This window comes from Euphorbia lathyris, chromosome 2 (genome assembly GCF_963576675.1).
Source record: "Euphorbia lathyris chromosome 2, ddEupLath1.1, whole genome shotgun sequence".
NCBI classification, from domain to species: domain Eukaryota; kingdom Viridiplantae; phylum Streptophyta; class Magnoliopsida; order Malpighiales; family Euphorbiaceae; genus Euphorbia; species Euphorbia lathyris.
In genome coordinates, this window is record NC_088911.1 from 38,015,222 (window position 1) to 38,040,943 (window position 25,722).

Here is a 25,722-nt window from a genome sequence, read left to right on the forward strand (position 1 = left end):
ATTAACTCTCCAATCAATAAATAAATATAATGTAACCTAATATTAAGATATAATAACTTAAATTAGGGACACGTATGTGACAAGAGAAGTCTTCTTCGGAACTATATCTTGTAGAACGAAGCTGACTGTGGAATCTGAGTGAAAGGCAACTCAGTATCGGAATTGGCAACAATCAAAGACAACGGCTATCAAAGTCATGCTGAATGATTTTAAGGACATCACCAATGATCCTTTTGCTAAAAGACAAGATCCGACAGTGATCTGCACCAATTCAGAAGCTTTGGAATTATGCATGGATACAGTTTCGAGACGCATGGGTCAAATGTTCGCTGGCTAAATGACGAAACCTGCACTAAAAGACAAACTTGCAAAAAGAAGGCAAGCCTGGCTCCTGCGGAATTTAGACGACAGGATTGGCCTACAAATTGAAGCTGACCAGAACAATGTCGGAAGAAAGAGCCATTTGGATTCAACGGATAGATCCGAATTCAAATGATTGTGTCTTCAGATTTCAACTATAAAAGGACAAGTACACTTCTTGGATCTTTTGCCGAAAATACAAGTGAAAAAGAGCATACATACAAAGCACATCAAAACAAGAAAAAGATCTTATACCAAATTTCTATCTCTGTGTAAAAGCTAGATTGATTTTGTAATCATCTAAAGTGTTCTTTGTCTCAAAAAGAACAAGTCTGTATCAATTGTAGAATTGAGAGAGTTGTGCTGAGTACTCGATTTTAAGTACTCAGTGGTAGAGAAATCTAGGTGTTCGGTTATAGCACTTAGTAGGAGTTGAGTAGACGAATAGAGGATGGTACTCTTGCATATTCAACTGCCTTGTAAACGGTTTGTGCTCTACCTTTAAAGAGCTCAGTATTGGATTGAAAAAGCCCGGAGGGATTCTGGGGACTGGACGTAGGCGGAGAGGCCGAACCAGGATAAGTCGTGCTGAGTAATTTCTAACTCTACCTCAATATATATCTGTATGTGTTGCTTGCTATATTTATTCAGTATATAAATTGTTTAAGCTGACACTGAGTAAATTAGAATGCTGAGTTGGAAGCTGACCACAAAAGCGTTATTTCCCAACTTGCAAGTAAAACAGCTCTAGTCAGTATCTGACTAAAACTGTCTTACGCCTCATTCGGCCGTGCTGACCAAAACTGAGTTGTGAAACTCAAAGAATTATATTAAGTCAGCATAATTAAAACGAAAAAGTTATATTAGTTCCTAACCCCCCCTTGGAACTAATTACACGGGACCAACAGTTAGGTCAATGGATTTCAGACAAACGAAAAAGTCTTTTCAAAGTAAAAACATTGTCTCAACCAAGAGACCATTGGAATTACTACATTTGGACCTTTTTGGACCTGTCAAGCCACTCAGCTTGGGCGGTAAGAAATTTTCCTTAGTCATTGTAGACGATTTCTCTCAGTATACTTGGATCATCTTGCTGAGTAGCAAGGATGAAACATTTGAGATGTTCACAACATTGATTAAAAAGCTTGAAAATGACAAAGACCTAAGAGTAGCTCATATTAGAAGTGATAATGGCGGAGAATTCAAAAACCAACAGTTTGATGAATTCTGTGAAGTCAGTGGCATTGACCATAACTTTTCTACTCCTAGGACACCTCAACAAAATGGGGTTGTTGAAAGGAAGAACAGAACAATAGTCGAAATTGCTAGGACAATGCTGAGCGAAAATAGGCTTCCAAAGTGTTTCTGGGGTGAAGCTGTCCACACAGCATGTTATATACTGAATATGACTTTAGTTAGACCTATATTCAAGAAAACTCCTTATGAACTTTGGAAAGGACGAAAGCCCAACATTGGCTACTTTCGTGCCTTTGGGTGTAAATGTTTTATACTCAACACAAAAGATAATCTTGCTAAATTTGATGCTAAAGCTGACGAAGCGATCTTTTTAGGGTACTCAACTAACAGTAAAGCATATAAGGTGTATAATAAACGAACTCAAGTTGTAGAAGAGTCTGTCCATATCGAGTTCGATGAAACTGACCCTGCAGGAAAGACAACTCAATCTGCCGAAGATGAACCAAGCTCAGCTTTCGCTGACTAAATTGGAGCCGTTGAGTCATCAGTACAAGGGCTAACCAAAGGTAAACACGAAACCGAAATTACCTTTGCTGACCAATCTACTTCTGCAGATATTGTAGAAACACCTATTCCAAACAACTCAACATTGCCCAAAGAAATCAAAATTCCAAGAGGACATTCAGAGAAGTCCATTCTTGATGTTGCTGACAACAAGCTAATGACAAGAGATCAGCTTAGAAAATATCTCAGCAATGTTGCATTCGTCTCAGTTCATGAGCCAAAGAATTTCGCTGAAGCTGAGCACGACGAACATTGGATTAATGCTATGCAAGAGGAGCTTGATCAGTTCAAAAGAAATGAGGTATGGGATTTAGTACCAAAACCTAGGAATCAAAATACCATAGGAACTAAGTGGGTCTTTAGAAATAAGCTAGATGAGCAAGGCAATGTGGTTAAAAACAAAGCCCGACTTGTAGCCCAAGGCTATAGTCAGCAAGAGGGCATTGACTATGGTGAGACCTTTGCTCCCGTTCCTAGGTTAGAGGCTATACGTATATTGTGTGCATATGCTAGTTTCATGAACTTCAAACTATATCAAATGGATGTTAAAAGTGCTTTTCTTAATGGATTTATAAACGAAGAGGTATATGTTAGTCAGCCTCCTGCGTTTGACGATCCAAAGTTTCCAAACCACGTTTATAAACTCAAGAAGGCCTTGTACGGCTTGAAACAAGCACCTCGTGCTTGGTATGAGAGGTTGACCAATTTCCTGCTGACCAGGAACTATGTCAGAGGCAAAGCTGACACAACCTTATTCATTAAGAAGAAGGGTAAAAATACCCTGTTTGCACAAATTTACGTAGATGATATAATATTTGGTGCTACTAACAAATCTATGTGCAAAGAATTTAGTAAACAGATGCAAACTGAGTTCGAGATGTCTATGATGGGCGAACTCAACTTTTTCCTTGGACTTCAAATCAAGCAAGGGAAGAATGGCATCTTTATTAGTCAGTCTAAGTACGCCAAAGAAATGTTAAAGAAGTTTGATATGGAAGAATGTAAGCCCATATCAACCCCAATGGGTACTGATACTGTCCTTTGTGCTGACGAGAAAGGTAAGTCAGTAGACAGCAAGTTATATCGAGGTATGATTGGCTCTCTACTCTATCTTACTGCTAGTAGACCTGATATTCAGTACTCAGTATGCTATTGCGCTAGATATCAAGCTGACCCCAGATAATCACACCTTATAGTTGTAAAAAGAATTTTTAGATATTTGCAGAGCTCAGTTAATGCAGGTTTGTGGTATCCAAACTCAAATGACTTCACACTCATTGGATACACTGATGCTGACTATAGACGGGACAAGCTAGAGCGTAAGAGCACTTCTGGATGATGTCACTTCCTTGGAAGCTGTCTAGTGTCTTGGTTCAGCAAGAAGCAGTCATCAGTTGCCCTGTCTACAACTGAAGCTGAGTACATTGCTGCTGGAAGCTGTGTGGCCCAAGTCCTATGGAATAAGCAACATCTTGAGGATTACGGAGTTAAAACAAAAACAATTGAAGTCAAATGCGATAACAAGAGCGCTATTGACCTATCTAAGAATCCAATCCAACACAGCAGGATGAAGCATGTTAGCATAAGGCATCACTTCACCAGAGACCATGTACTCAAGGGTGAGATCAAGCTGACCTACGTACCTACAGATGAACAGCTTGCAGATATCTTCACTAAGCCTCTGGCTCGTGAGCAATTCAGCATATTAAGGGAAGCTATCGGTATGTGTAATCCTGTTTAATAAACTCTTGATCAAATGTTGAATGATTATACTATATGCCGAATAGTTATTGCATGCTAAGTAACTCACTCAAACTGAGCTAAACTGTATAACATAGAATCACCCTATGCTGACTAGACATACATGCTGAGTGATTACTACAGGCTGAGTTACTTTTTTATGAAAATCTCTTCTACGTAAAATTGAGCACTCAGTATTTCAAACGTTTAGAATTCCAAATACTGAGTAAAATCCATTTAACATTAAATGCTAGCACACGCGCCATAAATAGCCACCTAGGATGACGTAATCGCAATAATTAAGAAAACAAATGCGCCGAACATGTCATAAATGCCAGATTATTGTCGTTTGATCATCTCGAGGTAAAACGGCTACTCCAACGTTCCAGATCAACTCTACCCTCTATAAATAGTGGACTAATTCCCACTCACATCTCTTTACACTTTGAAATCTCTGGCAAATTGATTTCTATCTAAATCCCTAATCTTCAAATACTCTCAAAGAATCCCTAAAAATCATGTCGGATTCCCAAAACATCTCCGGAGATGATTATGACAGCAATCACTCCGATGAAAACCCTCCATCTCCTGCTCAGCAGGAATACATCGAGACTCCCACCAAGTCACAAGGACACGGTCAGCACGACCAAACTCCGAGCAAGAGCCCCCAAGCTGACCTTGCAACCTCTTCGAAAAAGAAAAAGAAGAAGAAAGACAAGCAACCTAAGGAAAAGGAATTTCGTATGGTGTACAACAGTGTCAAGAACTGTGAAGTACTTCATTGCCGGTGGTTCTCCCCGAGTTTTGTAACCGTTGAGAAGCCGTTCTGTGAATGTATCTCCAAAAATGGGTGGTCGGAATTATTCTCTCTCCGGTAAAGCTTACCCACGATTAGTAAGGGAATTCTATTCGAATCTGAAGGTGGATAAGGACAACGCTGACCATCTAGTCACAAAGGTCACAGGTAAGGACATCACGGTAACTCCATCGTACCTTGCAACTTTACTAAAACTGCCCAACAAGGATAAAAAAGTTAGAACCACAAACGTCAAACTTGACTACCTAGTTGAGTTCTGTAAGCCAAAGGACCACAAGGGAGAAATAGCCAGCACGTGTATGGGTCAAAATCAAAAGATGGCTCATTACATCTTGACCAACTTTATCTTTCCTAAAGTAAACTCAGCCTCATATGCCTCCAACTTCGAGCAGAATTTTATCTGGCACATGCTGACCTACCAACCACTCATTATGCCCGTCTTTCTTATCGGTGCATTCCAACGAAGTACTGGGAAACTCAGGTTGGGCTCCCTCATCACAAGAATTCTTAAAGACCATCAGGTGAGCACGGTCGGTGAAACTGAGTCATGGGGAACTGAGATTACAGCGGCACTGCTGTTCGGGTTAGCATACAACCAACCTCTCAAGTCTAAGAAAGGAAAGGGGGTTGTTGAAGATAATGAGGAAGAAGTTGATGTTGAGGAAGGAGCACAAGCTATGCCGACCAAGAAGGGAAAGAAGGTTGTGGAGCAACCTCGTACTGACCGCACCAGGCAAGATAAAAAGCGGAAAACTGACCAAGCCGCTAAAGACATCAATACTGCCCCGAAGAAAATTCGGATTGTATCTAGCGTGCAGAAGGCTGTTGCTGAGCAAGCCAATTCAGCTGGGAAAAGGCCCGTTGTGACTGAGGAAGAAGAAACTGAGGATACTCCGGAAACACCTCTGAGAAAGAAGAAGAGATCTTATGGTCTGAGTCCAATTGATGCTGCCCCTCTTGGCTTTGTCATCTCTGACGATTCCCATTTCGTGAGAAGCCAAGAAATTGACCTTGAGAAAACCCCTTCTGACCAGAAAAATGAATTGGGAGACTTTGGAGGACAGTTTGATGATGAGCGAACAGCCAATGTTGATGATGAGCAAGATAAGAATGCTGCTGGGCAAACTAAGTCAGTTGATGCTGAGCCAACTGAACTACAAGCTGACCAGACGGTAAGAGTTCAAACTGTGAGAAGCCTTAATGCTGACCTAGAGCTAAATTCTTCATCTGAGTCTCTTGACTCAATCGCTGCTGACCCCTCACCTCAAACCAAAAAGGTCAGTTCTGAAAAGCGTTTTAAACGCAAAGCTTACAAGTCCAACTCCCTAGACCTATTGGCTGATTCTCCACTTAGAGAACCAATTACTGACCTAACTAGACTTCAGTACGAATTCTTCTCCTCCGTCATAGAACCAACTATGGATCAATTCACACAAAAGCAAGCCTCTGTTACTCATATCGAGGAACAAGCCAAGACTCCTAAAAATCCAATTTCTGCCGAGCAAGAGCTCGAAGTTCAAGCTGCTCAAGAAGGTGAGCGAGCAAAGGAAAATCCTATCCATATAAGTTCTGAAGTAACTCCTCCTACACCAACTCAACTTCAGAACGATACTATGCAGGTCAATATCTCTTCCGATCCACCTCCTCCTAATCTTGAAACGCAGAATGTTGAACAGTCAGTCCCTGCTGCTGATCTGAACAAAAGTCCAGCTGTTGATCATACTGGCCCATCTGGTACTGGAAAGCAACCTACTCAAATACCGACCGCTGAGCGAACTCCTGAGGCAACTTATGCCTACCTAAATGCTACTGAGTCTGGGCATCGAATCATTGACTCAGCTCAATCCATTCTCCAGGATTTGAATCCCTCTCATACCGATGCTGCTGGGTTCGTTAATGTTGAGTCAACACACCTCTCTTCTGTCACTCATCTCCTGAATGAGATCAAGGGTCTCAAAAATCTTGTGAGTGTCATGACAACTGTTCAATCTCAACAACCCAAGCAAGACTCCATAGTGAAGTTGGCTGAACTGCAGTTAATGATGGTGAATCACATGGATTCCCTCTAAGGCCAAATAAATGCTCTGTCTACAGTAAACACGGGATATGCTACCTCTGCTGAGGTTGACCACCACTTCACCAAGCTACACTTTGAGCTGACCGGTACCCGTGCACTAATTTCCTCCTCTTCCCAGTGTTCGATCGAGCAAATTAGCGAAGCTATCCGTCTACTCAACTTGAGTAAGGAAGAGATGGATACTGACTTGGTGAAAACAAATGAAATCCTGCAATACTCCCAAACCACCTTCAAACATGTGCGCCAAACGAATGTTCAACGTCAGTTTTATGATTCGGCTTTGCTCAAAATGTATCATCAAGCTTATGCTAGGATGACTGACACGCTGACCTGGATTGGGAAATCACAAGAATATATTCTCAGTATGCTTAGTGCATCCATTCGAGTCCCTGGATCCATTATAGACGATGGCGTTCCTGTCTTCGACGGTCTCAGGGAGAGCACGAAACAGCTTAAGGCGTACTCAGTGAGATTGACTCGTGCTGTTCTGAATGACACCTTCATTCCTCCTCCGCCCGATGCTGGCAAAATGGGGGAGAAAGAACAAGCTGATGGAACTCAGCACAAATCAGGGGAAGCAAGAGAAGCATCTGGTAGTCAGCAGCAACAAAGAAACGCCAAGGGAAAAGGCAAAGTTAATCCTGCCCACCAAGCCCAAGTTAACAGAAAGAAATAGACTAGTCATTAGAACTTGACTTGTAGTATTGTATTTGGTTTTGGCGTTTTCTATTTTTTGTATGCTGTCTAACCATCTATCTATTTTAAGCATCTTTTTTTTTTTAAAACTGACTTATCTACATATGATGCTTACTTAAATATGATATATGCTGAACTGTCTTAAATGAACAAACAATCGAAGGAACATGCATGAAACTCTCAACACACATTTACTCTGATACATGAATACATTTTGCTCTGATACAAAAATTCATAGATATAATCTCTCTGATACCTAAACCTGACCATGTATCAAACTGAGTAAACACATGTTCCAACATATTGACCTCTTCTATAAGCTGACCTAGGACCATCTGAATTAGATCTTAGAAGGTCTAGAATTGAACTTAGTCAGTACAAGCATGTTTTGATTTTTCTCAATTAAATCTTGGAAGGTTTAGAGTTAAGTTAAGATAATGGATGCAACCCTTACGGGGGAGTAATTTTAGAAGAATGTAAGGCAACTCAATCATGGGGAATTTCAAAACTGAGTTCCATAATTAAAAATTTTTGCCAACATCAAAATGGGGGAGTTTGTTGAAACACCTTTCCAACGTGATTTTGATTTGACAAAATTATTTAAGTTAATCCATGATTAAGACAATTAAATTTAAGTGCTTTGATTTAATTGTACTAATGCGTTTGTTCAATGTTGAGTGTAAAAATATTTATAAGAACAAGAATCAAATTAAGACAGAACACAATCAGCATGACAACATAGCACGGGCTGAGTAAAGAATAACTCAGTACGAAAGAAGGAAAGTCTTCTTCAGAACTGAAGCTTACAAGTGAAGCTGATCACAGAAGCTGAGTGAAAAGCAACTCAGCTTAAAAGAAGAGAAGTCTTCTTCAGAACTATATCTTGCAGAACGAAGCTGACTGTGGAAGCTGAGTGAAAGGCAACTCAGTATCGGAATTGGCAACAATCAAAGACAACGGCTATCAAAGTCATGCTGAATGATTTTAAGGACAGCACCAATGATCCGTTTGCTAAAAGACAAGATCTGACAGTGATCTGCACCAATTTAAAAGCTTTAGAATTATGCATGGATACAGTTTCGAGACGCATGGGTCAAATGTCCGCTGGCTAAATGATGAAACCTGCACTAAAAGACAAACCTGCGAAAAGAAGACAAGCCTGGCTCCTGCGGAATTCAGACGACATGATTGGCCTACAAATCTGAAGCTGACAAGAACAATGTCGGAAGAAAGAGCCGTTTAGATTCAACGGATAGATCCGAATTCAAATGATTGTGTCTTCAGATTTCAACTATAAAAGGACAAGTACACTTCTTGGATCTTTTGCCGAAAATACAAGTGAAAAAGAGCATACATACAAAGCACATCAAAACAAGAAAAAGATCTTACACCAAATTTCTATCTCTGTGTAAAAGCTAGATTGATTTTGTAATCATCTAAAGTGTTCTTTGTCTGAAAAAGAACAAGTCTGTATCAATTGTAGAATTGAGAGAGTTGTGTTGAGTACTCGGTTTTAAGTACTCAGTGGTAGAGAAATCTAGGTGTTCGGTTATAGCACTTAGTAGGAGTTGAGTAGACGAATAGAGGACGGTATTCTTGCATATTCAACTGCATTGTAAACGGTTTGTGCTCTACCTTTAAAGAGCTCAGTATTGGATTGAAAAAGCTCGGAGGGATTCTGGGGACTGGACGTAGGCGGAGAGGCCGAACCAGGATAAGTCGTGCTGAGTAATTTCTAACTCTACCTCAATATATATTTGTATGTGTTGCTTGCTATATTTATTCAGTATATAAATTGTTTAAGCTGACACTGAGTAAATTAGAGTGCTGAGTTGGAAGCTGACCATAAAAGCGTTATTTCCCAACTTGCAAGTAAAACAGCTCTAGTCAGTATCTGACTAAAACTGTCTTACGCCTCACTCGGCCGTGCTGACCAAAACTGAGTTATGAAACTCAAAGAATTATATTAAGTCAGCATAATTAAAACAAAAAAGTTATATTAGTTCCTAACCCCCCCCCCCCCCTTGGATCCCCCCCCCCCTTGGAACTAATTACACGGGACCAACAGTTAGGTCAAGGGATTTCAGACAAGCCTGCTAGGCAAGATGAACTAAGCGCATGGACAAATGGGGCTTGGAACTCAACTAAGGTATTTCCTTTTTGTGATGAGAAATATGAATTCACTCGCGGAACAAATACAGAATTTGTTTTGAAAAGAAAGGAAATCCACTCTTAGGATACAGCTGAAAAAAGGCTAGGAGCAAGTGCCAGTCTAGCTTAACAAGCCAGCAAGCCTTCCCGTTCCTCCACCTCTACTAGCTCCGAAAAAAAGTGGCTTGTGTTCAGGGATGGATCTTGAAAGATTTTCATAATTAGAGGTATCCATTTAACGGCTTTGTGTCCTAGCAGCCGTCCCTGGTTGAGAAGGTGGAAAACCTACCTCGACACGCTTTCAATTCGATTCTGGGAATATAGTTAAGTTAGCCTTCTCCTTTCTCCTTCATCTGGTTCGGATGTTGAAAGAGCTGCTTTGGAAGATTATTAAAAAACAGTTGATTAAGCAGATTCATATGCTTTGAGTGCTTCTGTTCCTACAACTACAAGAGTCAAGGAAAAAAGAAATCCCGAGCTTAGGACTTAGCTGGCTGGCAAAGATTAAGAGAGGGAATTCCTTAACGCTATCAAGCCCAAAGGAAGCTTTAAAAGTCAGATCTTGCTTCAATAGGCTTTCTTCCTCTATGTCGGCCAGGCGAGTTGGCTATTGAAAAGCCATTTATTCTTTCAAATTCTCATTCTCATTTACCTCTCCTAAGGTGGGAGGATTAGCAGTTAGGGGGAGCCAATCGTTTGACATGATTGATTGCTGCATTAGGATCACCAATGAAGGTAGGTGTGAGGTCCGAAGTCCTTCTCGTCCCTTTTCTTTTGGTAGCTACTTCGTCTTTCGATAGAATCTCTCTTGGAACTGAACCAAAAGGGCTTGTTGGGGTGGAAATGAGACTTCTAAGAAAGAGTAGACTAAGAGAGCTCTCTGCCATTGATAGGACGTGCGGCAAAGGACTGAGACAAGCCAAGCTGACTGGATGAAAGCTAACAATTTCATTGACTCAAAGCACCACGAGGGACATAAGACTTTGTTGACTAGCCTCATTTTTTTAAACTTCACGACCTGGTGGTTTTCGTAATAGAAGAGACATTTGGCGATAAGCCTGCGCTTGTTTGGAGAGATCATCATAAATGATTAGAGTGTGCCGTTCACGGTACATAAAATATTCAGCCAGCTAGAGTTGCTCCAGTATAAGGAGCCAGGTATTGTAATGTAGCCGGAGAATCCACTGTTTCGGCTACCACAATAGTGTACTCCATTGCTCCTCTTTCCTGTAATGTAGTCACAACCTCAGCCACAGAAGACGCTTTTTGCCCAATGGCTACATAAACACATATTACATTTTGACCTTGTTGATTCAGAATTGTATCTGTGGCTACTGCTGTTTTACCGGTCTGTCTGTCCCCAATACAGTAAAACCTCTATATAGGAATACTCTATATAGGAATAACCTCTATTTTGTTATAAAAAAACTCGGTCCCAACTTGGGCCAGTTATAAATAGGAATAACCTCTCAAACGTTATTTGTTATACATTTTTCAAGTCTCACCTTTAGAAACTATACCTCTATATAGTAATAATTATATATATATATTCAAACTAAATTATAAAATATTAAAAAAAAACTATTGAAATTATCTATGAGTTGGAAACAAAAACTACAAACTTGAAATTATAAATATAATATTTAGTATTTTCATTGATGTTTACATTTTTCTCATAAAACTCTTCCAATTATTTATATATTGAAAACCTAAACTCTAAATTGAAATTCTAAATATTTAATTTGTTTCATTAATGTCGATTGTTATACATTATATATAAACTATGCATGCCTATGATAAAAATTTAAAATTTTATGTGTTAAGAAATTTTATCATACCAAACTCTATTTAGTAATAACCTCCCAATTGTTATACAAATCGTCCGGTCCCAAGTGTATTCCTATATAGAGGTTTTACTGTAATTAATTCTCGTTGACCACATCCTATAGGGATCATCGAATCAATACCAATAAGTCCTGTTTGAAGAGGCTCATATATGGAACGTCTCGAAATAATACCTGGAGCGGGAGATTCAATTAACCGAGATTCAGAAGCTGAAATTTCTCCTCGACCGTCAATAGGTTTAGCCAGGGCATTTATAACACGACCCAAATAAGCTTCATTCACAGGTATCTGAGCAATTCTTCCTGTTGCCTTTACGGAGCTTCCCTCTTGTATCATTAAACCATCACCCATTAATACCACACCGACATTATTTGATTCCAAATTCAGAGCAATGCCTACTATACCCTCTTCAAATTCTACTAATTCACCTGCCATTACTTCATCAAGACCATAAATACGAGCAATGTCGCCGCCTACTTGAAGTACGGTACCAGTATTTAGAATCTTTACTTCCCTATTATATTGCTCAATACGTTCGCGAATAATATTACTAATCTCGTCGGCTCGAATGGTTACCATGAGTATTTTTTAATTTTTTTTTCAAAAAAATAAAATAATGCCTTCAATAGCAATAGAAGGACTAATAAGTTATTTCTTTTATCGCCCCAAACATGCCAAGATTAGCATTGATGGTACGTAAATGTAACTCGTTGGTCAAACAACTATTCAGAGTTCCTAGAGCTCCTTGTAATTGGTTAAGTTTATATAACCGCAACATTTAACATTTTCTCTGAAAACTACAACGTTGTTTGTATTATTTGTTATTCACAAAATCATCCTTCTCATTTCCACAAAATATGTTTCTTTTTTAACATTATTTTATTCACAAAATTATCATTCTTATTTCCACAAAATATTTATATTTCTACAACATAATTACCGAAAAAACAATGTTTTGTTGCGTTCAATAATTTTTTTTATTATTTGTTTATATAGATTATTTTTATTAATTTGTGTAACATATTTTTTATTTTACAATAGGATAAGGTGTAAAATACCCCTAACTTGATTATAAAAAAAAAAATACCCCTAACTTTTATAGCTAGAAGCAAATATATCATTAACGTCTAAAATAATGCAATTATACCCTAAAGTTGGCAGCCAATAGCAATTTTACCCCTAACATTAACAAGTTGGGTTAATTTAATAAATAATTCATCAAACTGTCTTCTTGATCATAAATATTGCCTACACTTCACATGTGCATCATTTTATCATAATTAGTAACAGATCACAAACATATGATTAGACATGAAATTTTAAAAAATATATATTATTTTTTGTATGAGTTGGACAAAAAAAATTTAAATATTTCGCCGAATTTATAAATATTCATTTTTAATTTTATTATTAAATCACAAAAAAAAAAATGAAATATCTTTTTTAAAACTAACTGATATGTGCAATTGATGTAGAATATGAAATAAAATATCTGTGTTTTATAATAATGTTTGAAATTGACCCAACTTGTTAATGTTAGGGCTAAAAATTGCTCTTAGCTGCCAATGTTATGGGTAATTGCATCATTTTAGACACTAAAAGTAAAATTGCACCTAGTTGTAAACGTTATGGGTATTTTTTCACCTTATCCCTTTTATGATTTTTTTGTTGATTAATTTAAAACATGTCCATATTAGACATTTTAAATCCGAACAGCAACAGTTCAATATAATTTTACCAAACACTAATAATTAAACAGCTAATAACAAATAGCTAACAACAACAACTAACATCTTACTTACTGCATGTCTGTTTGTTTCACCTACTCATGTTTGTTGTTTGTTGCTGCTATTAACTGTTTACTGTTACTGATAGATAGTATATATATTAGTTGATTTTTCTGTAAAAAGCCGTTAGTTTCGAATTTTTACCAAACGCTTTTTTATCTCATTTTTAGACTTAAAATGCAAAAAGCAGTTCCAAAAATTGAAAACAAATGGACACTGCAACGGCAAACAACTAACAACAATCGCAATAACTATTAGCTAACAGTCAAACCAAATACTATTTAAAATTTTCAAAGTCAAAATCACAACTTAAAGTGATCTAAGTTATACATAAAAAAAATAATTACATGAAGTACATGTAAAAAGAATTATTGGAAAAAAATTTCTTACAACTTTAACAATGTTAAAAAATATATATATTTTTTACTAACATAGAAAACTATAAATACCATTTTGTCAAAACAAATATCACAATAATCCAAATATCATCTAGGTTTATATTGCGAGTCGAATTTGATTATCTCTAATCAAAGAACCTATGAAATTGACAACCTCATAGTTGGTAAGACCCAAATTCCTGAACCTTAGAGCTAGCTCGGCTTGTAACAAAGGAATAGCGGGCTAGGAACCCTAGAAGAATAAGTAGGTTTAATCGCCTTAGACCTAAACAACTCAGATTAGATTATCAAATAATTGTTAAATTATGTTGAAAATAGTATTATCGTATCACTTCATTCACTTCCAAGTTTAATTGTCTTGCTTAAGATCAATTAGGAGTAGGATTAACTTACTAAAAACTCAATCTAAGCCCCTATCGTCATTAAAAGCCTAGTAATTTGGTACTTGCGGTATAAAACATGTGGATTCGATACCTCGACTTGTCCAGATTTATTACTTGATAACGACGGAGTACACTTATCCCTTAGTGAGCCTTTGAGCGACAGCTCGGAGCGCATCACATACCCCAACAGTATCTTTCTAGGATACAAACATGGAGTCAAGGGCTATAAGGTTATGGATTTGCATACAAATAGCATATCAATCTCCAAAATGTGCATTTCTATGAAAACATATTCCCGTACAAAGAAAAGAAACAAGCATTCTACATGCAATCTATCCACTCAATTAAAATCATCAAACACAACACTAGACATTGATGAGTGCTTACCAAATTTTAGAAGACGCCCAACAACCAAATGAGATACCAAACAACATCATCCCTCCAAATACTGCTCCACCACATACACATCCCAATCACTATATTCCTGCAACTGCAAAGACTGAATTAGTTGAAGAAGAAAAACATAAAGAACATGAGCAAGAACATGTAAGGAGATAAACAAAACCAACACAGGTGCCTCATTACCCACATTATTATCATCATAATCTCACAACTCTGTCATCACATTGCCCACACCAAATAGGCTTCACTCTACCTCCAAGCATCTATTATACTAATAAGAAGGTCTTCTCCATCAACATCTCTGGCCATAGAGAACTTTCCACATATGAGGATGCAGTTGGACAATACGTGGCCAATTACTTCTTAATGAACTCAATGCTCTTCTTTCAAACAATACATGGACAATTACTTCCCTCCCTCACAAGAAAAGAGCAATTGGTTGCAGGTGGATCTTTAAGATCAAACATAAGTCAGATGGAACCATAGAACTGTACAAAGATAAGCTCATAGAAAAAGGCTTCACCCAACAAACATAGTTGGACTTCACAGAAACCTTTGCATTTGTGGGAAAAAAATCATAACTATCAGATTGTTTAGTGTATTGGCCAGAATGAATAATTGGATCATTGATCAACTAGATATAAATAACGCATACTTACGTGGGGAGATATGCGAAGAAGTATACAAGAACATTCCGCCAAGTTGTGCAATACCACATGTAAATGGAAAAACTGCCCCTAGACTTCACAAGTCCTTGTACAAGCTTCGTCAGGCAGGAAGACAATGGAATGTGAAGCTCTTTGTGGCTCTAAGGAAATTTGGATTCATCCAAATAGAACCAGATCTCTTATTGTTCATCAGAATACAAGATTATAAATTCTTGGCAGTCCACATTTATGTTGATGATATTCTAGTTACTAGAAATTGCACAGAAGAAGTTAAAAAAAAGAATACCTTCATCAACTCTTCAAAAATCAAGGATTTTGGCCCTTTCTAGTATTTCTTGGGCTTCGATATCACCAAGAATCACCGGGGCTTTCATCTTTGCCGCTGCAAATATTGCCTTGAACTCATACAAGAGCAAAGGTTCCTTGCATCCAAACCTACCAACACTACATGCAAGACCCAATTTCAAAACATCAAATGACAATAATCATATCATTAATATCCCATCCTATGGACAACTCATTGGGAAATTACTTTACCTAACTCACACAAGCCTGAAAATTTGCTATATAGTTCACCAATTATCATAACATCTGAATAATCCTTCCACTAACGACATACAACATGTTCACAAAATCTTGTGAAATTTAAAAGGATCACTAATTAGTCAATGACTTTTCTTTCCGCGAATAAAACATTAGCCCTAGAAGGCTTCACCAATTCAAACTAGGCATTATGCATTGAAACGAGGAAGTTAGTCACTAGCTATTACATCTTCTTAGGCAAATCCTTCATATCTTGGTGGTCCAAAAAGCAATTCATAATCTCTCGAATCTCATCAAAAACAGAATATAGAGCATTGTCTACCTCTGCTTGTGAAATCCAATGGCTCCTCTATTTTCTTCATGACTTTCGTATCAGCAACACCACACCTACCATTCCTTACTACGATAATCAAGTTGGCCTCCACACAGCCACAACCATGGCTTTCATGAACAGATCAAGCATATTGACATTGAATGTCATCTTGACCGCGAAAAATTACAAGCTAAAATTCTTCATCTTCTCTCTATTGGATCTGAAAATCAACTTGTCGATATCTTCACCAAAGCCCAACATCTCTCTGCTTTCAACACCTTCAAATCCAAACTTGGGTTACTAAATATTTATACGCCTAGTTTGAGGGGTTATTACAAATATCATACCCAACACCATCTCAAAACTATAAACGACATCAAATAACTAAATATAGAGAAGAAAAACAAGACACTGGCCATGTCAAATTTGAGTAAACATGAATGGTAAGATCAATTTAAAGGATGAAGATAAAACTTAGTGTAAAATTATCCTTACACCCCTATACAAATAACTAACTTTTTTGTCTTTTGTACATGTTACATACTAGCTTAATACCCTATATTTCTTGTATATAATGTAGAATGGTAAGCCTTATGTATAAAAATGATGAATGAATAAGAAAAATCTCAATTTATCACCAAAAAAAGTTTGTAGACTTTTCAAAAATCATTACTAGTAGATTTTTTTAAAGTCTACTAATAGATTTTTAGGGTAGATTCATAGACTTCAAGAAAAATAGATTTTGCATTTTATCAAAAAGAAAAAAGAAAAATAGATTTTAAGGGTAGACTAATAGTTTATCAGTAGATGCATAGTTGTGAAAGTCGTAAGATGCACTAAGGTGTAATGGGCCAGGTGCAAGGCTCAAGCGTCCGAGCGACACAAGACGCACCAAGACAAAAATAACATATAAAATTATAATAACAACACTTAACATTTCTAAAATGACACAAATAATCAAATAACAACACTTTTAGTCATAAAATATATGAGATAAATTCTAATTAACTACTAAGATATATAGAAGTATAAGTCATAATAAAATTTAAATCTAAACTAGAGATCAAAGTTCAACTTCAACTAAACACTAAGCTATTGGCCATGTTTGGCAAATAGGATTACATTTTTGTCTAGCTGATTGTGTATACTTGTTTAGTAAACCTTAGCCGATTGATAATAGTCGTTTGTGTAAAATGACAAATAAATACATGATAAAACCTTTATTTAGGGTTAAAGGATAGCAATTATGGGTGAAATCGTCCTTCAAAAGAGATGAGGCAATAAACTCATAAAACCAGTTTTTTCAAAATTAGCTTTTTGGACCCAAAAAGCTCTTTCAAACCTCTATTCACTAAACACCACTATTAGAGGTTTGACGGGTAAATTTCATCAATGGTGTACAACATTTGCCTCATTTCACACTTTGATGTACAACCTTCATTTTGTCTCAGTAATATATATGACATTATAGGTGACTTCCCACGGTAGTATACAACAGGTAAAAATGACCAGTCAATGCGCCACATCAGCCCCACCACATCTATAATGACTAAAATACCCATATTCCTGCCAAAAAATAAAAATAAAAATACACACCCTCTCTCTCTACCTTTACTTTTCTCTCTCTAATGCTTCCATTAATTACTGTTCAAGTTCTTCCTAATCAGAAATCAAACGTGAAATTTTAAAATTAAAAATCTTTTCTATTAATCTATTATTACATAAAATGATTTTGCTCACATCTTTGCACCTTCAACGCAACATCAATCTATGGCAGTAACTATGGCTACAACAACACCAATACTCAACATAAAATGCTTCAGCAGCAACTCAAACAAGAACATCAAGCCATCAACAACAATAAAACTGATTTCATTTCTCCCAATTCAAACCCTACCCAAAGGTTTAGGTTTATTCATCACAAAACCATCAATTTTTTTTTTTTTTGCAGGAACTGCCATAGCCGGAGCTATCTTTTAAACCTTGAGCATATCCGATCTAGCCTTTGGCTGCTCAACAAATAGTTGGGGTTCTCTTCAACATTCTGCAACCAACGGTGAATCAGGTCAATCGAATGAGGCAAAACAAGGGGATAACGGCTGGGTTAGGGTTAACTGGTTTGGCTGCATCGGGGATGATTTCAGCGCCTGAAGCATCGGCGAGTGAAATTGCTTCAATTGCTGCAGAGGCAGTGAATGATAATAGGGGGCAACTTCTGTTGATTGTTGTTACCCGACACTTGCTTGGGTGTTCTATAATATTCTACAGCCAGCTTTGAATCAACTCAATAAGATGAGGTCTGAGTGGCGATGATTATATATATGTATAATATTCTTTCTTCAATTAGCTCGTGTTAATGGAAACTCTCTATTTCTGATTATAAAGTTGATTTCATGTTTGATTTGAAGAACTATAATTTACAGAAGCATTAGAGAGAGAAAGGTAAAGGTAGAGAGGGAGAGAGGGTGTATTTTTATTTTTTATTTTTTTGTGAGGGATGGGGGTATTTTAGTCATTGCACATGTGGTGGGGTTGAGGTGGCGCGTTGATCAAGCGTTGACAGGTCATTTTTACCTGCTAAAGTGGGAGGTCAACTATAAGGTCGTATATATTTGTGAGACAAAATGAAGGTTGTATACCAAAGTGTGAAATGAGGTAAAAGTTATATATCATGGATGAAATTTATCCGAGATTTGACTAGTGAAAACCTCTAAAATGACTTAAACCTCTAAGAGCAGCCCTTGTGGTTAAACTAAAGGACTGACTTGCAAATTAAAAAATATGGATGTGGGTATCCAACCATTATTTTGGCCAAAATTTCTTGTATCCGGAATTGATGAGTATCCAAATGTAGACACTGATATTTGGATTAAAGGAAGAAAGGAAGAAAAGCAGATGGTGGAACAAGGGACTGCTACTTGCCTGATGTGTCAAATGGTAAAGGTGGTGGTGGTTTTCATGAAGAGCAGGGCGCGTCAAAGGCAGGAAATACAAAGGAATTGTGAAAAATGGTGGGGTCCATACAAAAGACCCAAAAAAAATGAATTGAAATGCTTCTACGTATATATATATGTATTCCTTTTTTTGAAGAAATATATATATATATATTCTTCAACGGTAATAAAGTAGTAAATTGTATAATATTAAAATTTAAAATTTTTACAACGGTAATAGAATTGAGCAATGGTAATATTTCTAACTTCTATATATATATATTACTAGTTTGGTTTAAAATCAATAAAAGAATACATCGGGAGCATACATTTCATCTGGCTCACCTCAATATGAAAGTGAAGGTATATCTGTCACTGAAGAACGTCCAATAGGACAAAAGGTGGCTAAAAAGGCCGCAAGAGGTAAAAAAATGCATTTAATGAAACTAATCCGATACAAGTAGCTGCAAGCCGAGTAGAGAGACAAGCATCGTTTGTCGAATACAACCGTTTATTGGAGATACGAGAAAAAAGGGCGGCCGAACAAGTTCGCATAGATGATGAACAAGTTCGCCCTAAAGATTTTGAAACTATTCGAGTGGATACATCTACCATGGACGGAACCGCTTTGGAAAATCACCTTATGGTTTGCGAATATATTAAATCTAAGTATGGACTTAAATAAGATTTGTGTTATGGCGTTAGTTTTTTTTTTATCTTTTTATCTAAATTATGTAATTTTTATCTTTTTATCTAAATTCTGTATTATGTAATTTTTATCTTTTTATCTAAATTATGTAGAGGGTGTTTGTTTTAGCTTTTCGGATGAGCGTTTAGCGTTTCACTCCAAACCGCAGGAAAGATAGCGTTTGGTTAGGTTTATATAACCGCAGCGTTTAGCATTTTTTCTGGAATCTGCAGCTTTTTGGAGCGTTTCACGAAAAGCTCCTATTTGGAGCTTTTCATAAACAGCTGTTTGTAGTTATTTGTTATTGACAAAATTATCCTTCTTATTTCCACAAAATATGTTTATTCTTTAACATTATTTATATTTCTACAACATAATTATCGGAAGAACAAGGTTTTGTTGCATTCAATAAATTTTTTATTTTTTATATAGATTAAAATTTTTTTTTGGTGTAACATATTTTTTATTTTATAATAGAATAAGGTGCAAAAATACCCCTACATTTATAGCTAGGAGCAATTTTACCTTTAACGTCTAAAATGGTGCAATTATACTTCTAATGTTGGCAGCCAAAATCAATTATTCTTAGTTGTAAACGTTATGGGCATTTTTTCACATTTTCCCTTTTATAATTTCATCGTTGATTAATTTAAAACATGTCCATTTTAGACATTTTAAATCCGAACAACAACAGTTCAATATAATTTTACCAAACACTAATAATTAAACAGTCTTATAGCTTACTGCAATTGCAAACAGCTAACAGCTTACTGCAACTGCAAACAGCTAACAGCAACCGCAACAGCTATTAGCTAACAGCTGAACCAAACGGGCCCGTAATTTTTATCTTTTTATCTAAATTATGTATTATGTAATATTTATTTTTTTTTTATCTAAATTCCGTATTTGGTACATACTTATTAAATAAATTAATCAAATAATTAAAATTTATTTTTTTCCGAATAACATAGTAAAATTTATTTTTTGTTTAATTATTAATGATTATTGAATATTATTAATAAATACAAAGATTTGAATTAAAATTGGAGAAATTAAAATGTTATGACGTGTGGGACCCATAAAAATAATGTAAAAGTATCTAACCACTAGAGGAGTTTTTGTAAGGAAAGTGTTTTATTATGGAGAGTGTTTTGTAATAGTATTATTTAATGATGTGGATGGTGTTTGAGTATCCAACCACTAGGGATGCTCTAATTTTACTCGAAAAAAACTCTTTAACAAACAACAATCATTAACTAATAAAATAATAACTACTTTTCATGAAGCAAAACCAGTGAAGTTTTTGGTTTTTATAATCCCTTCTCATCACCAAAGTCACCATCATCAAATTCTTTTTCAAGGTTATCACATCATCATCATCTTTTTCTTTCTTTTTCTAATTTAACACGAGACCTTAATCCTAAATATTTCTTATAGTTGTGATTAGAAGCTAAAAAAAACCTTAAAAGCCTTAGCGCCTAGCAACGCCTTGAGTCAAGGCGCGGGATGCACTAAGATGTGTGCCTGATGAACATCGCCTGCCTCGTAGAGGTGCTAACATGCATACCTTGCGTCAAGCGCGCCTTTGACAACTATGAGTAGATGTAGTGAATTGGTTATCTATTCATCCATCCTGTAATAAATTGGTTGGTAACCTTCCTATTAGTAGACTTTCATCAAAAAAAAAAAAAATCAAATCTATTAGTGAATGTTATTTTTTTCCGATGAAAATGCTTATATCTTCATTAGATAAAAAAAATGACAACAAGAAAACGGTAAAGAATAAAACCCAAGAAAAGTATAGACAACATCCACGAATGGACGTAAACGACTACAAAGAGCAAAAAAAAATCCATAAAAAGTACAAAAAAAACACAAAATAACAATAAAACATATAACCTAGTAAATCCAAATCCGTAAAAAAAAAAACAACTGCAATCCAATCTTCACCATTCATTGGTTCATAGACAAGATAAACTGTTTCCGCTCTTGCTAAATCCGAAAAAAAATATAAATGAAAGAATAATAAAGCATATACAATTCCAACGAATAAAGAGATTCGATAAAATATATGAACACATACTTAAAAGAAAATAATAACAACGAAAAATATAAGAAACTTAACCTATTAGGAGGAGCAAGATTAGTAGATGTAATTACCGTAAAACCTCTATAAATTGACACTCGATAAATTAATAAACTCTTTAAAATAATAATTTCTTCTGGTCCCGACTTGGACCAGTTCAAAAAATGATCAATTTTAATAAATTAATAAGATAATAATTTTCTGGAACAACCCTTTATAAATACATTGTATTATTACCTCTATAAATTAATAATTTCTCAAATATATATGCGAAATATATATAGATATACGTACTTAGGATAATTTAGCAAAATATGAATCTGCAGTATTTTGTTTTTTCTTGAAATTTAAATCTAGTTGAATTTCATCTCTAACTATTCTCAGTGCATTCAAAAGTTCCGGTATATCCTTGTCAAATTGTAATAAAAAATTGTAAAAAGTGGATGATGTTGTAATTGTTTCCTTTCTTGTAACTCATTTCAAAGGTACCGAATCATCTTCAGCTTCATCCTCAATTGAATTTTGCATAACGCTCGACGCAATTTCTTCTAAACTTCGGACTTGTGAGTATTCATTGTTTTCACCTGGATAATCCAATATTTGATTGAAATCTATTGGATTGCGGTAACCAAGCTGACCAATCATTTCCTCAAGTTCATGAATGTCTTCGGTGGTTGTTTCCTCTAATTCGTTGTGACAGATTCATGAGAAGCCTATTTTTGGTATGATTTGAAACAACACTCTATATAATTTTTTTTATAGTAATTCATTAACTACGATACATTGAATATTTTTAACATAAATACAATGAACTTCCAAGTTCAATTAACTTATATAATGCACATTAATTTTATTTGTTCATTGATTTTAGACAAAAACTTTATCTAAATTAGTAATTTAAAATTTATTTTAAAAAAAATTCAAATCGCTTTCTAATTTAATAAAATTTCATGATCCCAACATTATTAATTTATAAAGGTTTTACTGTAATATAAGAATAAAAAAAAATTAATTTAAAGTATGATTACATTTTTTTTTTAATTCTCATTTCCTGAATCCTGTGTAAGGTCTATCAATTTTGAAACTCTTGTAGTTAGTGTGGACGCATTTGTTTTTGGTATCAATAAATTAGATTAACGCATTTCTCAGATACACTTTCATCAAATTAATTGAATATTCTAACCTATTATTTCAATGACAGCTTTACACTTTGACTTAATTAGAATCATTTTAATTTTTATACCCTTTTTAATTAGTGAGACAGAGAAAAATAAAATAAAATAAATACAAAACATGTGTTGACTTAAGATTCCTTGAATAATCACAATGCCCAGCATGGACCACCATCCACAAATAAAAACAAACTGAATCTACCTTTCCAAAGTCATCAAAAACAACAAATAATTCCAAGTTCACCATCCAACTCTCTCATCTCCACCACCATCCATATGAATTCTGAATTATGAACTCTCTGTTTTGATAAAGTTTTTCGAGGAGGAGGAAGAAGAAAGTCAAACTGTTACGTTCTCCATCTAACTCTCTCGCCTCACAACACAACACATTGGAGAAGTTAGGCTCTAACTCAGTTTTTTCAGTAATTATATACCATCAAATGCAGTCACGGATCCAGAATTCATCAATAGAAGATGTTTGGAGTCGTCTCTGTTGATCTATGAATGCTCAATTGATATTCTCCGGATCAACTGGTTGGGATTGAGGAGTATTGAGAACTTTCTGATTTTAAGATCTTCTTTGAAGATGGAGATTGGAATAATACTCTTTTAAGGTTTACAAGGGATTTTTTTTTCTTTTACATTTATGTACGTATAGTGTATCTGCTTTGATTCTTTCAATTATTTCTTTCTATGTTTTACTTTTTCAGCTGCATAATTTGGGTGTAAATCATTTGAACTTTTCTTTCTTTTTTTGCCTAATTTTCTACCATTAATACTTGAATGATCTGGTTATGGCAATCCATCAATTCAATGGTCTCTCAGTAATCAGAAATTTCTTCAAATTTGCAGGATTTGTTAGTTAAACATTGCTGCAACATTATCTAGAAATGTATCTGGTGGAGAGCAAAGGTGGAGCAATAGTATGTATGCTACTTTCTCTATTTTTCCTAGGGACATGGCCTGCAATTCTAACGCTGCTCGAAAGGCGAGGACGCCTTCCGCAGCATACGTACCTCGATTACTCTATCACCAATTTACTTGCTGCTGTTATAATAGCTTTCACATTTGGTGAGATTGGGAAGAGCACACCTGACTCACCAAATTTCCTAACCCAACTTTCCCAGGTAATGTTCTATGAATCCGATTACGCGAATGACACGGAATGTGTTGGCATTCGTATTGAGAATGTGTATTACTAATGTTCAATGATGCAGAATAACTGGCCTTCTGTTATGTTTGCAATGGCGGGCGGGGTAGTCCTTAGTATCGGAAATCTATCGACACAGTATGCTTGGGCTTTTGTTGGTTTATCAGTGGTGGAAGTCATCACTTCTAGTATAACTGTTGTTATAGGTCTGTAATGTATGCAGATTGAAGGAATTAAGTTCTACATTGCGCGTATTAGTTGTAAAGTTCGCGATTCTTAACCCGTGTTTAGTTATTTTCGTTGACAGGAACGACGTTGAACTACTTCTTGGATGATAGAATCAACAAGGCGGAGATTCTATTCCCCGGAGTTGGTTGTTTCTTGATTGCTGTTTGTCTTGGTTCAGCTGTTCATTCATCCAATGCAGCTGATAATAAAGCAAAGCTGCAGAAATCATCTGATTACGAACTGTATGAATCGAACTAACGTTTGTGGATTTCGGGTTTTGATTAGTTTGTGATATTGAGCTAATGTTGCTTATTTGGCCTAACATTCTACCAGGGACACAGTATCCTCTGCGAAAAAGGATGTCGAGAATGGAAATGCTCCTGTCGAAAAGATAAAACCCGGAACAGCAGCTTTCCTTATAGAAGTTGAGAAGAAAAGATCGATCAAGGTTCGTGATTTTGTAGCTTGATATGCGTTTTCGATTTGTTTGGTGTGTTGAGTGATTTATTAAATTGCATTGCAGGTGCTTGGGAAGGGAACTCTATTAGGACTTGGAATAACTTTCTTTGCTGGTTTTTGCTTTTCACTCTTTTCACCAGCTTTCAACTTGGCAACAAATGATCAATGGCACACCTTGAGAGATGGGGTTCCGAAATTGGTCGTTTATACTGCATTCTTCTGGTTTTCGGTCTCCTGTTTTGTACTTGCCATTATCTTAAACATCACGTTCCTTTACCGGCCGGTACTGAACCTACCTAGATCAACGTTGAAGGCTTATGTTAATGATTGGGACGGCCGAGGCTGGGCTTTTCTGGCAGGAATTTTGTGTGGCTTTGGTAATGGTCTTCAATTTATGGGGGGTCAAGCAGCAGGATATGCAGCAGCAGATGCTGTTCAGGTTAGTTTTACGTGTGGTTGAACAAGTATACGACAGTAGAATTGTTAACAACGGCGCAAATTTTATACTGAATTTGACATGGTGCATTGATTAATTCCAGGCACTTCCGCTCGTCAGCACGTTTTGGGGAATAGTTATCTTCAAAGAGTATAGAAAATCATCGCGAAAAACGTATGTTTTACTTGTAAGTATGTTGTCTATGTTTGTTGTCGCTGTTGGAGTACTCATGTCGTCTTCAGGGCATCGAAAATGAGCAATCAAGTATTACATAAAGCATGAAATATACAAATTGTGGATAAGGAAGTCAGGTAGCAGCAAGCAGAGGCTGAACTTCACTTTCATGGTTTCAAACAAATGTCATGTGAATACGAAACCGACACAGATCTTTATTGTGGAAAGAACACCGATTTTGATTGAATTGATACATTCAATCCTTGTTCTTTATTGCGTTATATCACTATACAGTTGTATTTATCATGTAAGTTTAACATTTTACAGATACAGTTTCTTTCTTATTCATTGGTATTTCTTTTTTTTTTTTTTTGCATCTCATTTCAGTTTCTTTATGCTTTCTATCATGTTTAATTTGCAGTTATACTTGCTTGGAAAAAAAGTGTCTTGAGGCC

At 36.0% G+C, this 25,722-nt stretch overlaps 1 protein-coding gene and 2 pseudogenes across 1 annotated transcript; 2 read left to right on the forward strand and 1 right to left on the reverse strand.

Moving 5' to 3' along the window:
- Window positions 1-10,606: 10,606 nt before the first annotated feature.
- On the reverse strand, window positions 10,607-12,026 carry LOC136216864 (ATP synthase subunit alpha, chloroplastic-like; annotated as a pseudogene).
- Window positions 12,027-17,417: 5,391 nt separating this feature from the next.
- On the forward strand, window positions 17,418-18,927 carry LOC136220368 (photosystem II reaction center proteins PsbY, chloroplastic-like; annotated as a pseudogene).
- Window positions 18,928-23,020: 4,093 nt separating this feature from the next.
- Window positions 23,021-25,615, forward strand: LOC136217834 (ureide permease 1-like). Its single transcript, XM_066004506.1, has 7 exons — window positions 23,021-23,434; window positions 23,673-23,947; window positions 24,038-24,176; window positions 24,278-24,440; window positions 24,532-24,646; window positions 24,722-25,096; window positions 25,197-25,615. The coding sequence occupies exons 2-7, from the start codon at window positions 23,711-23,713 to the stop codon at window positions 25,347-25,349; spliced, it is 1,182 nt and encodes a 393-aa protein (XP_065860578.1). The 5' UTR covers window positions 23,021-23,434; window positions 23,673-23,710; the 3' UTR covers window positions 25,350-25,615.
- Window positions 25,616-25,722: the final 107 nt, after the last annotated feature.

Bases quoted from the DNA above. Each gene is read 5' to 3' on its own strand.
- LOC136217834 (XM_066004506.1), top strand. From the start codon at position 23,711: ATGTATCTGGTGGAGAGCAAAGGTGGAGCAATAGTATGTATGCTACTT. The intron at 24,177-24,277 runs GTCTGTAATGTA...TTTCGTTGACAG, and splicing joins TAGTATAACTGTTGTTATAG to GAACGACGTTGAACTACTTC. The intron at 24,441-24,531 runs GTATGAATCGAA...ACATTCTACCAG, and splicing joins AAATCATCTGATTACGAACT to GGACACAGTATCCTCTGCGA.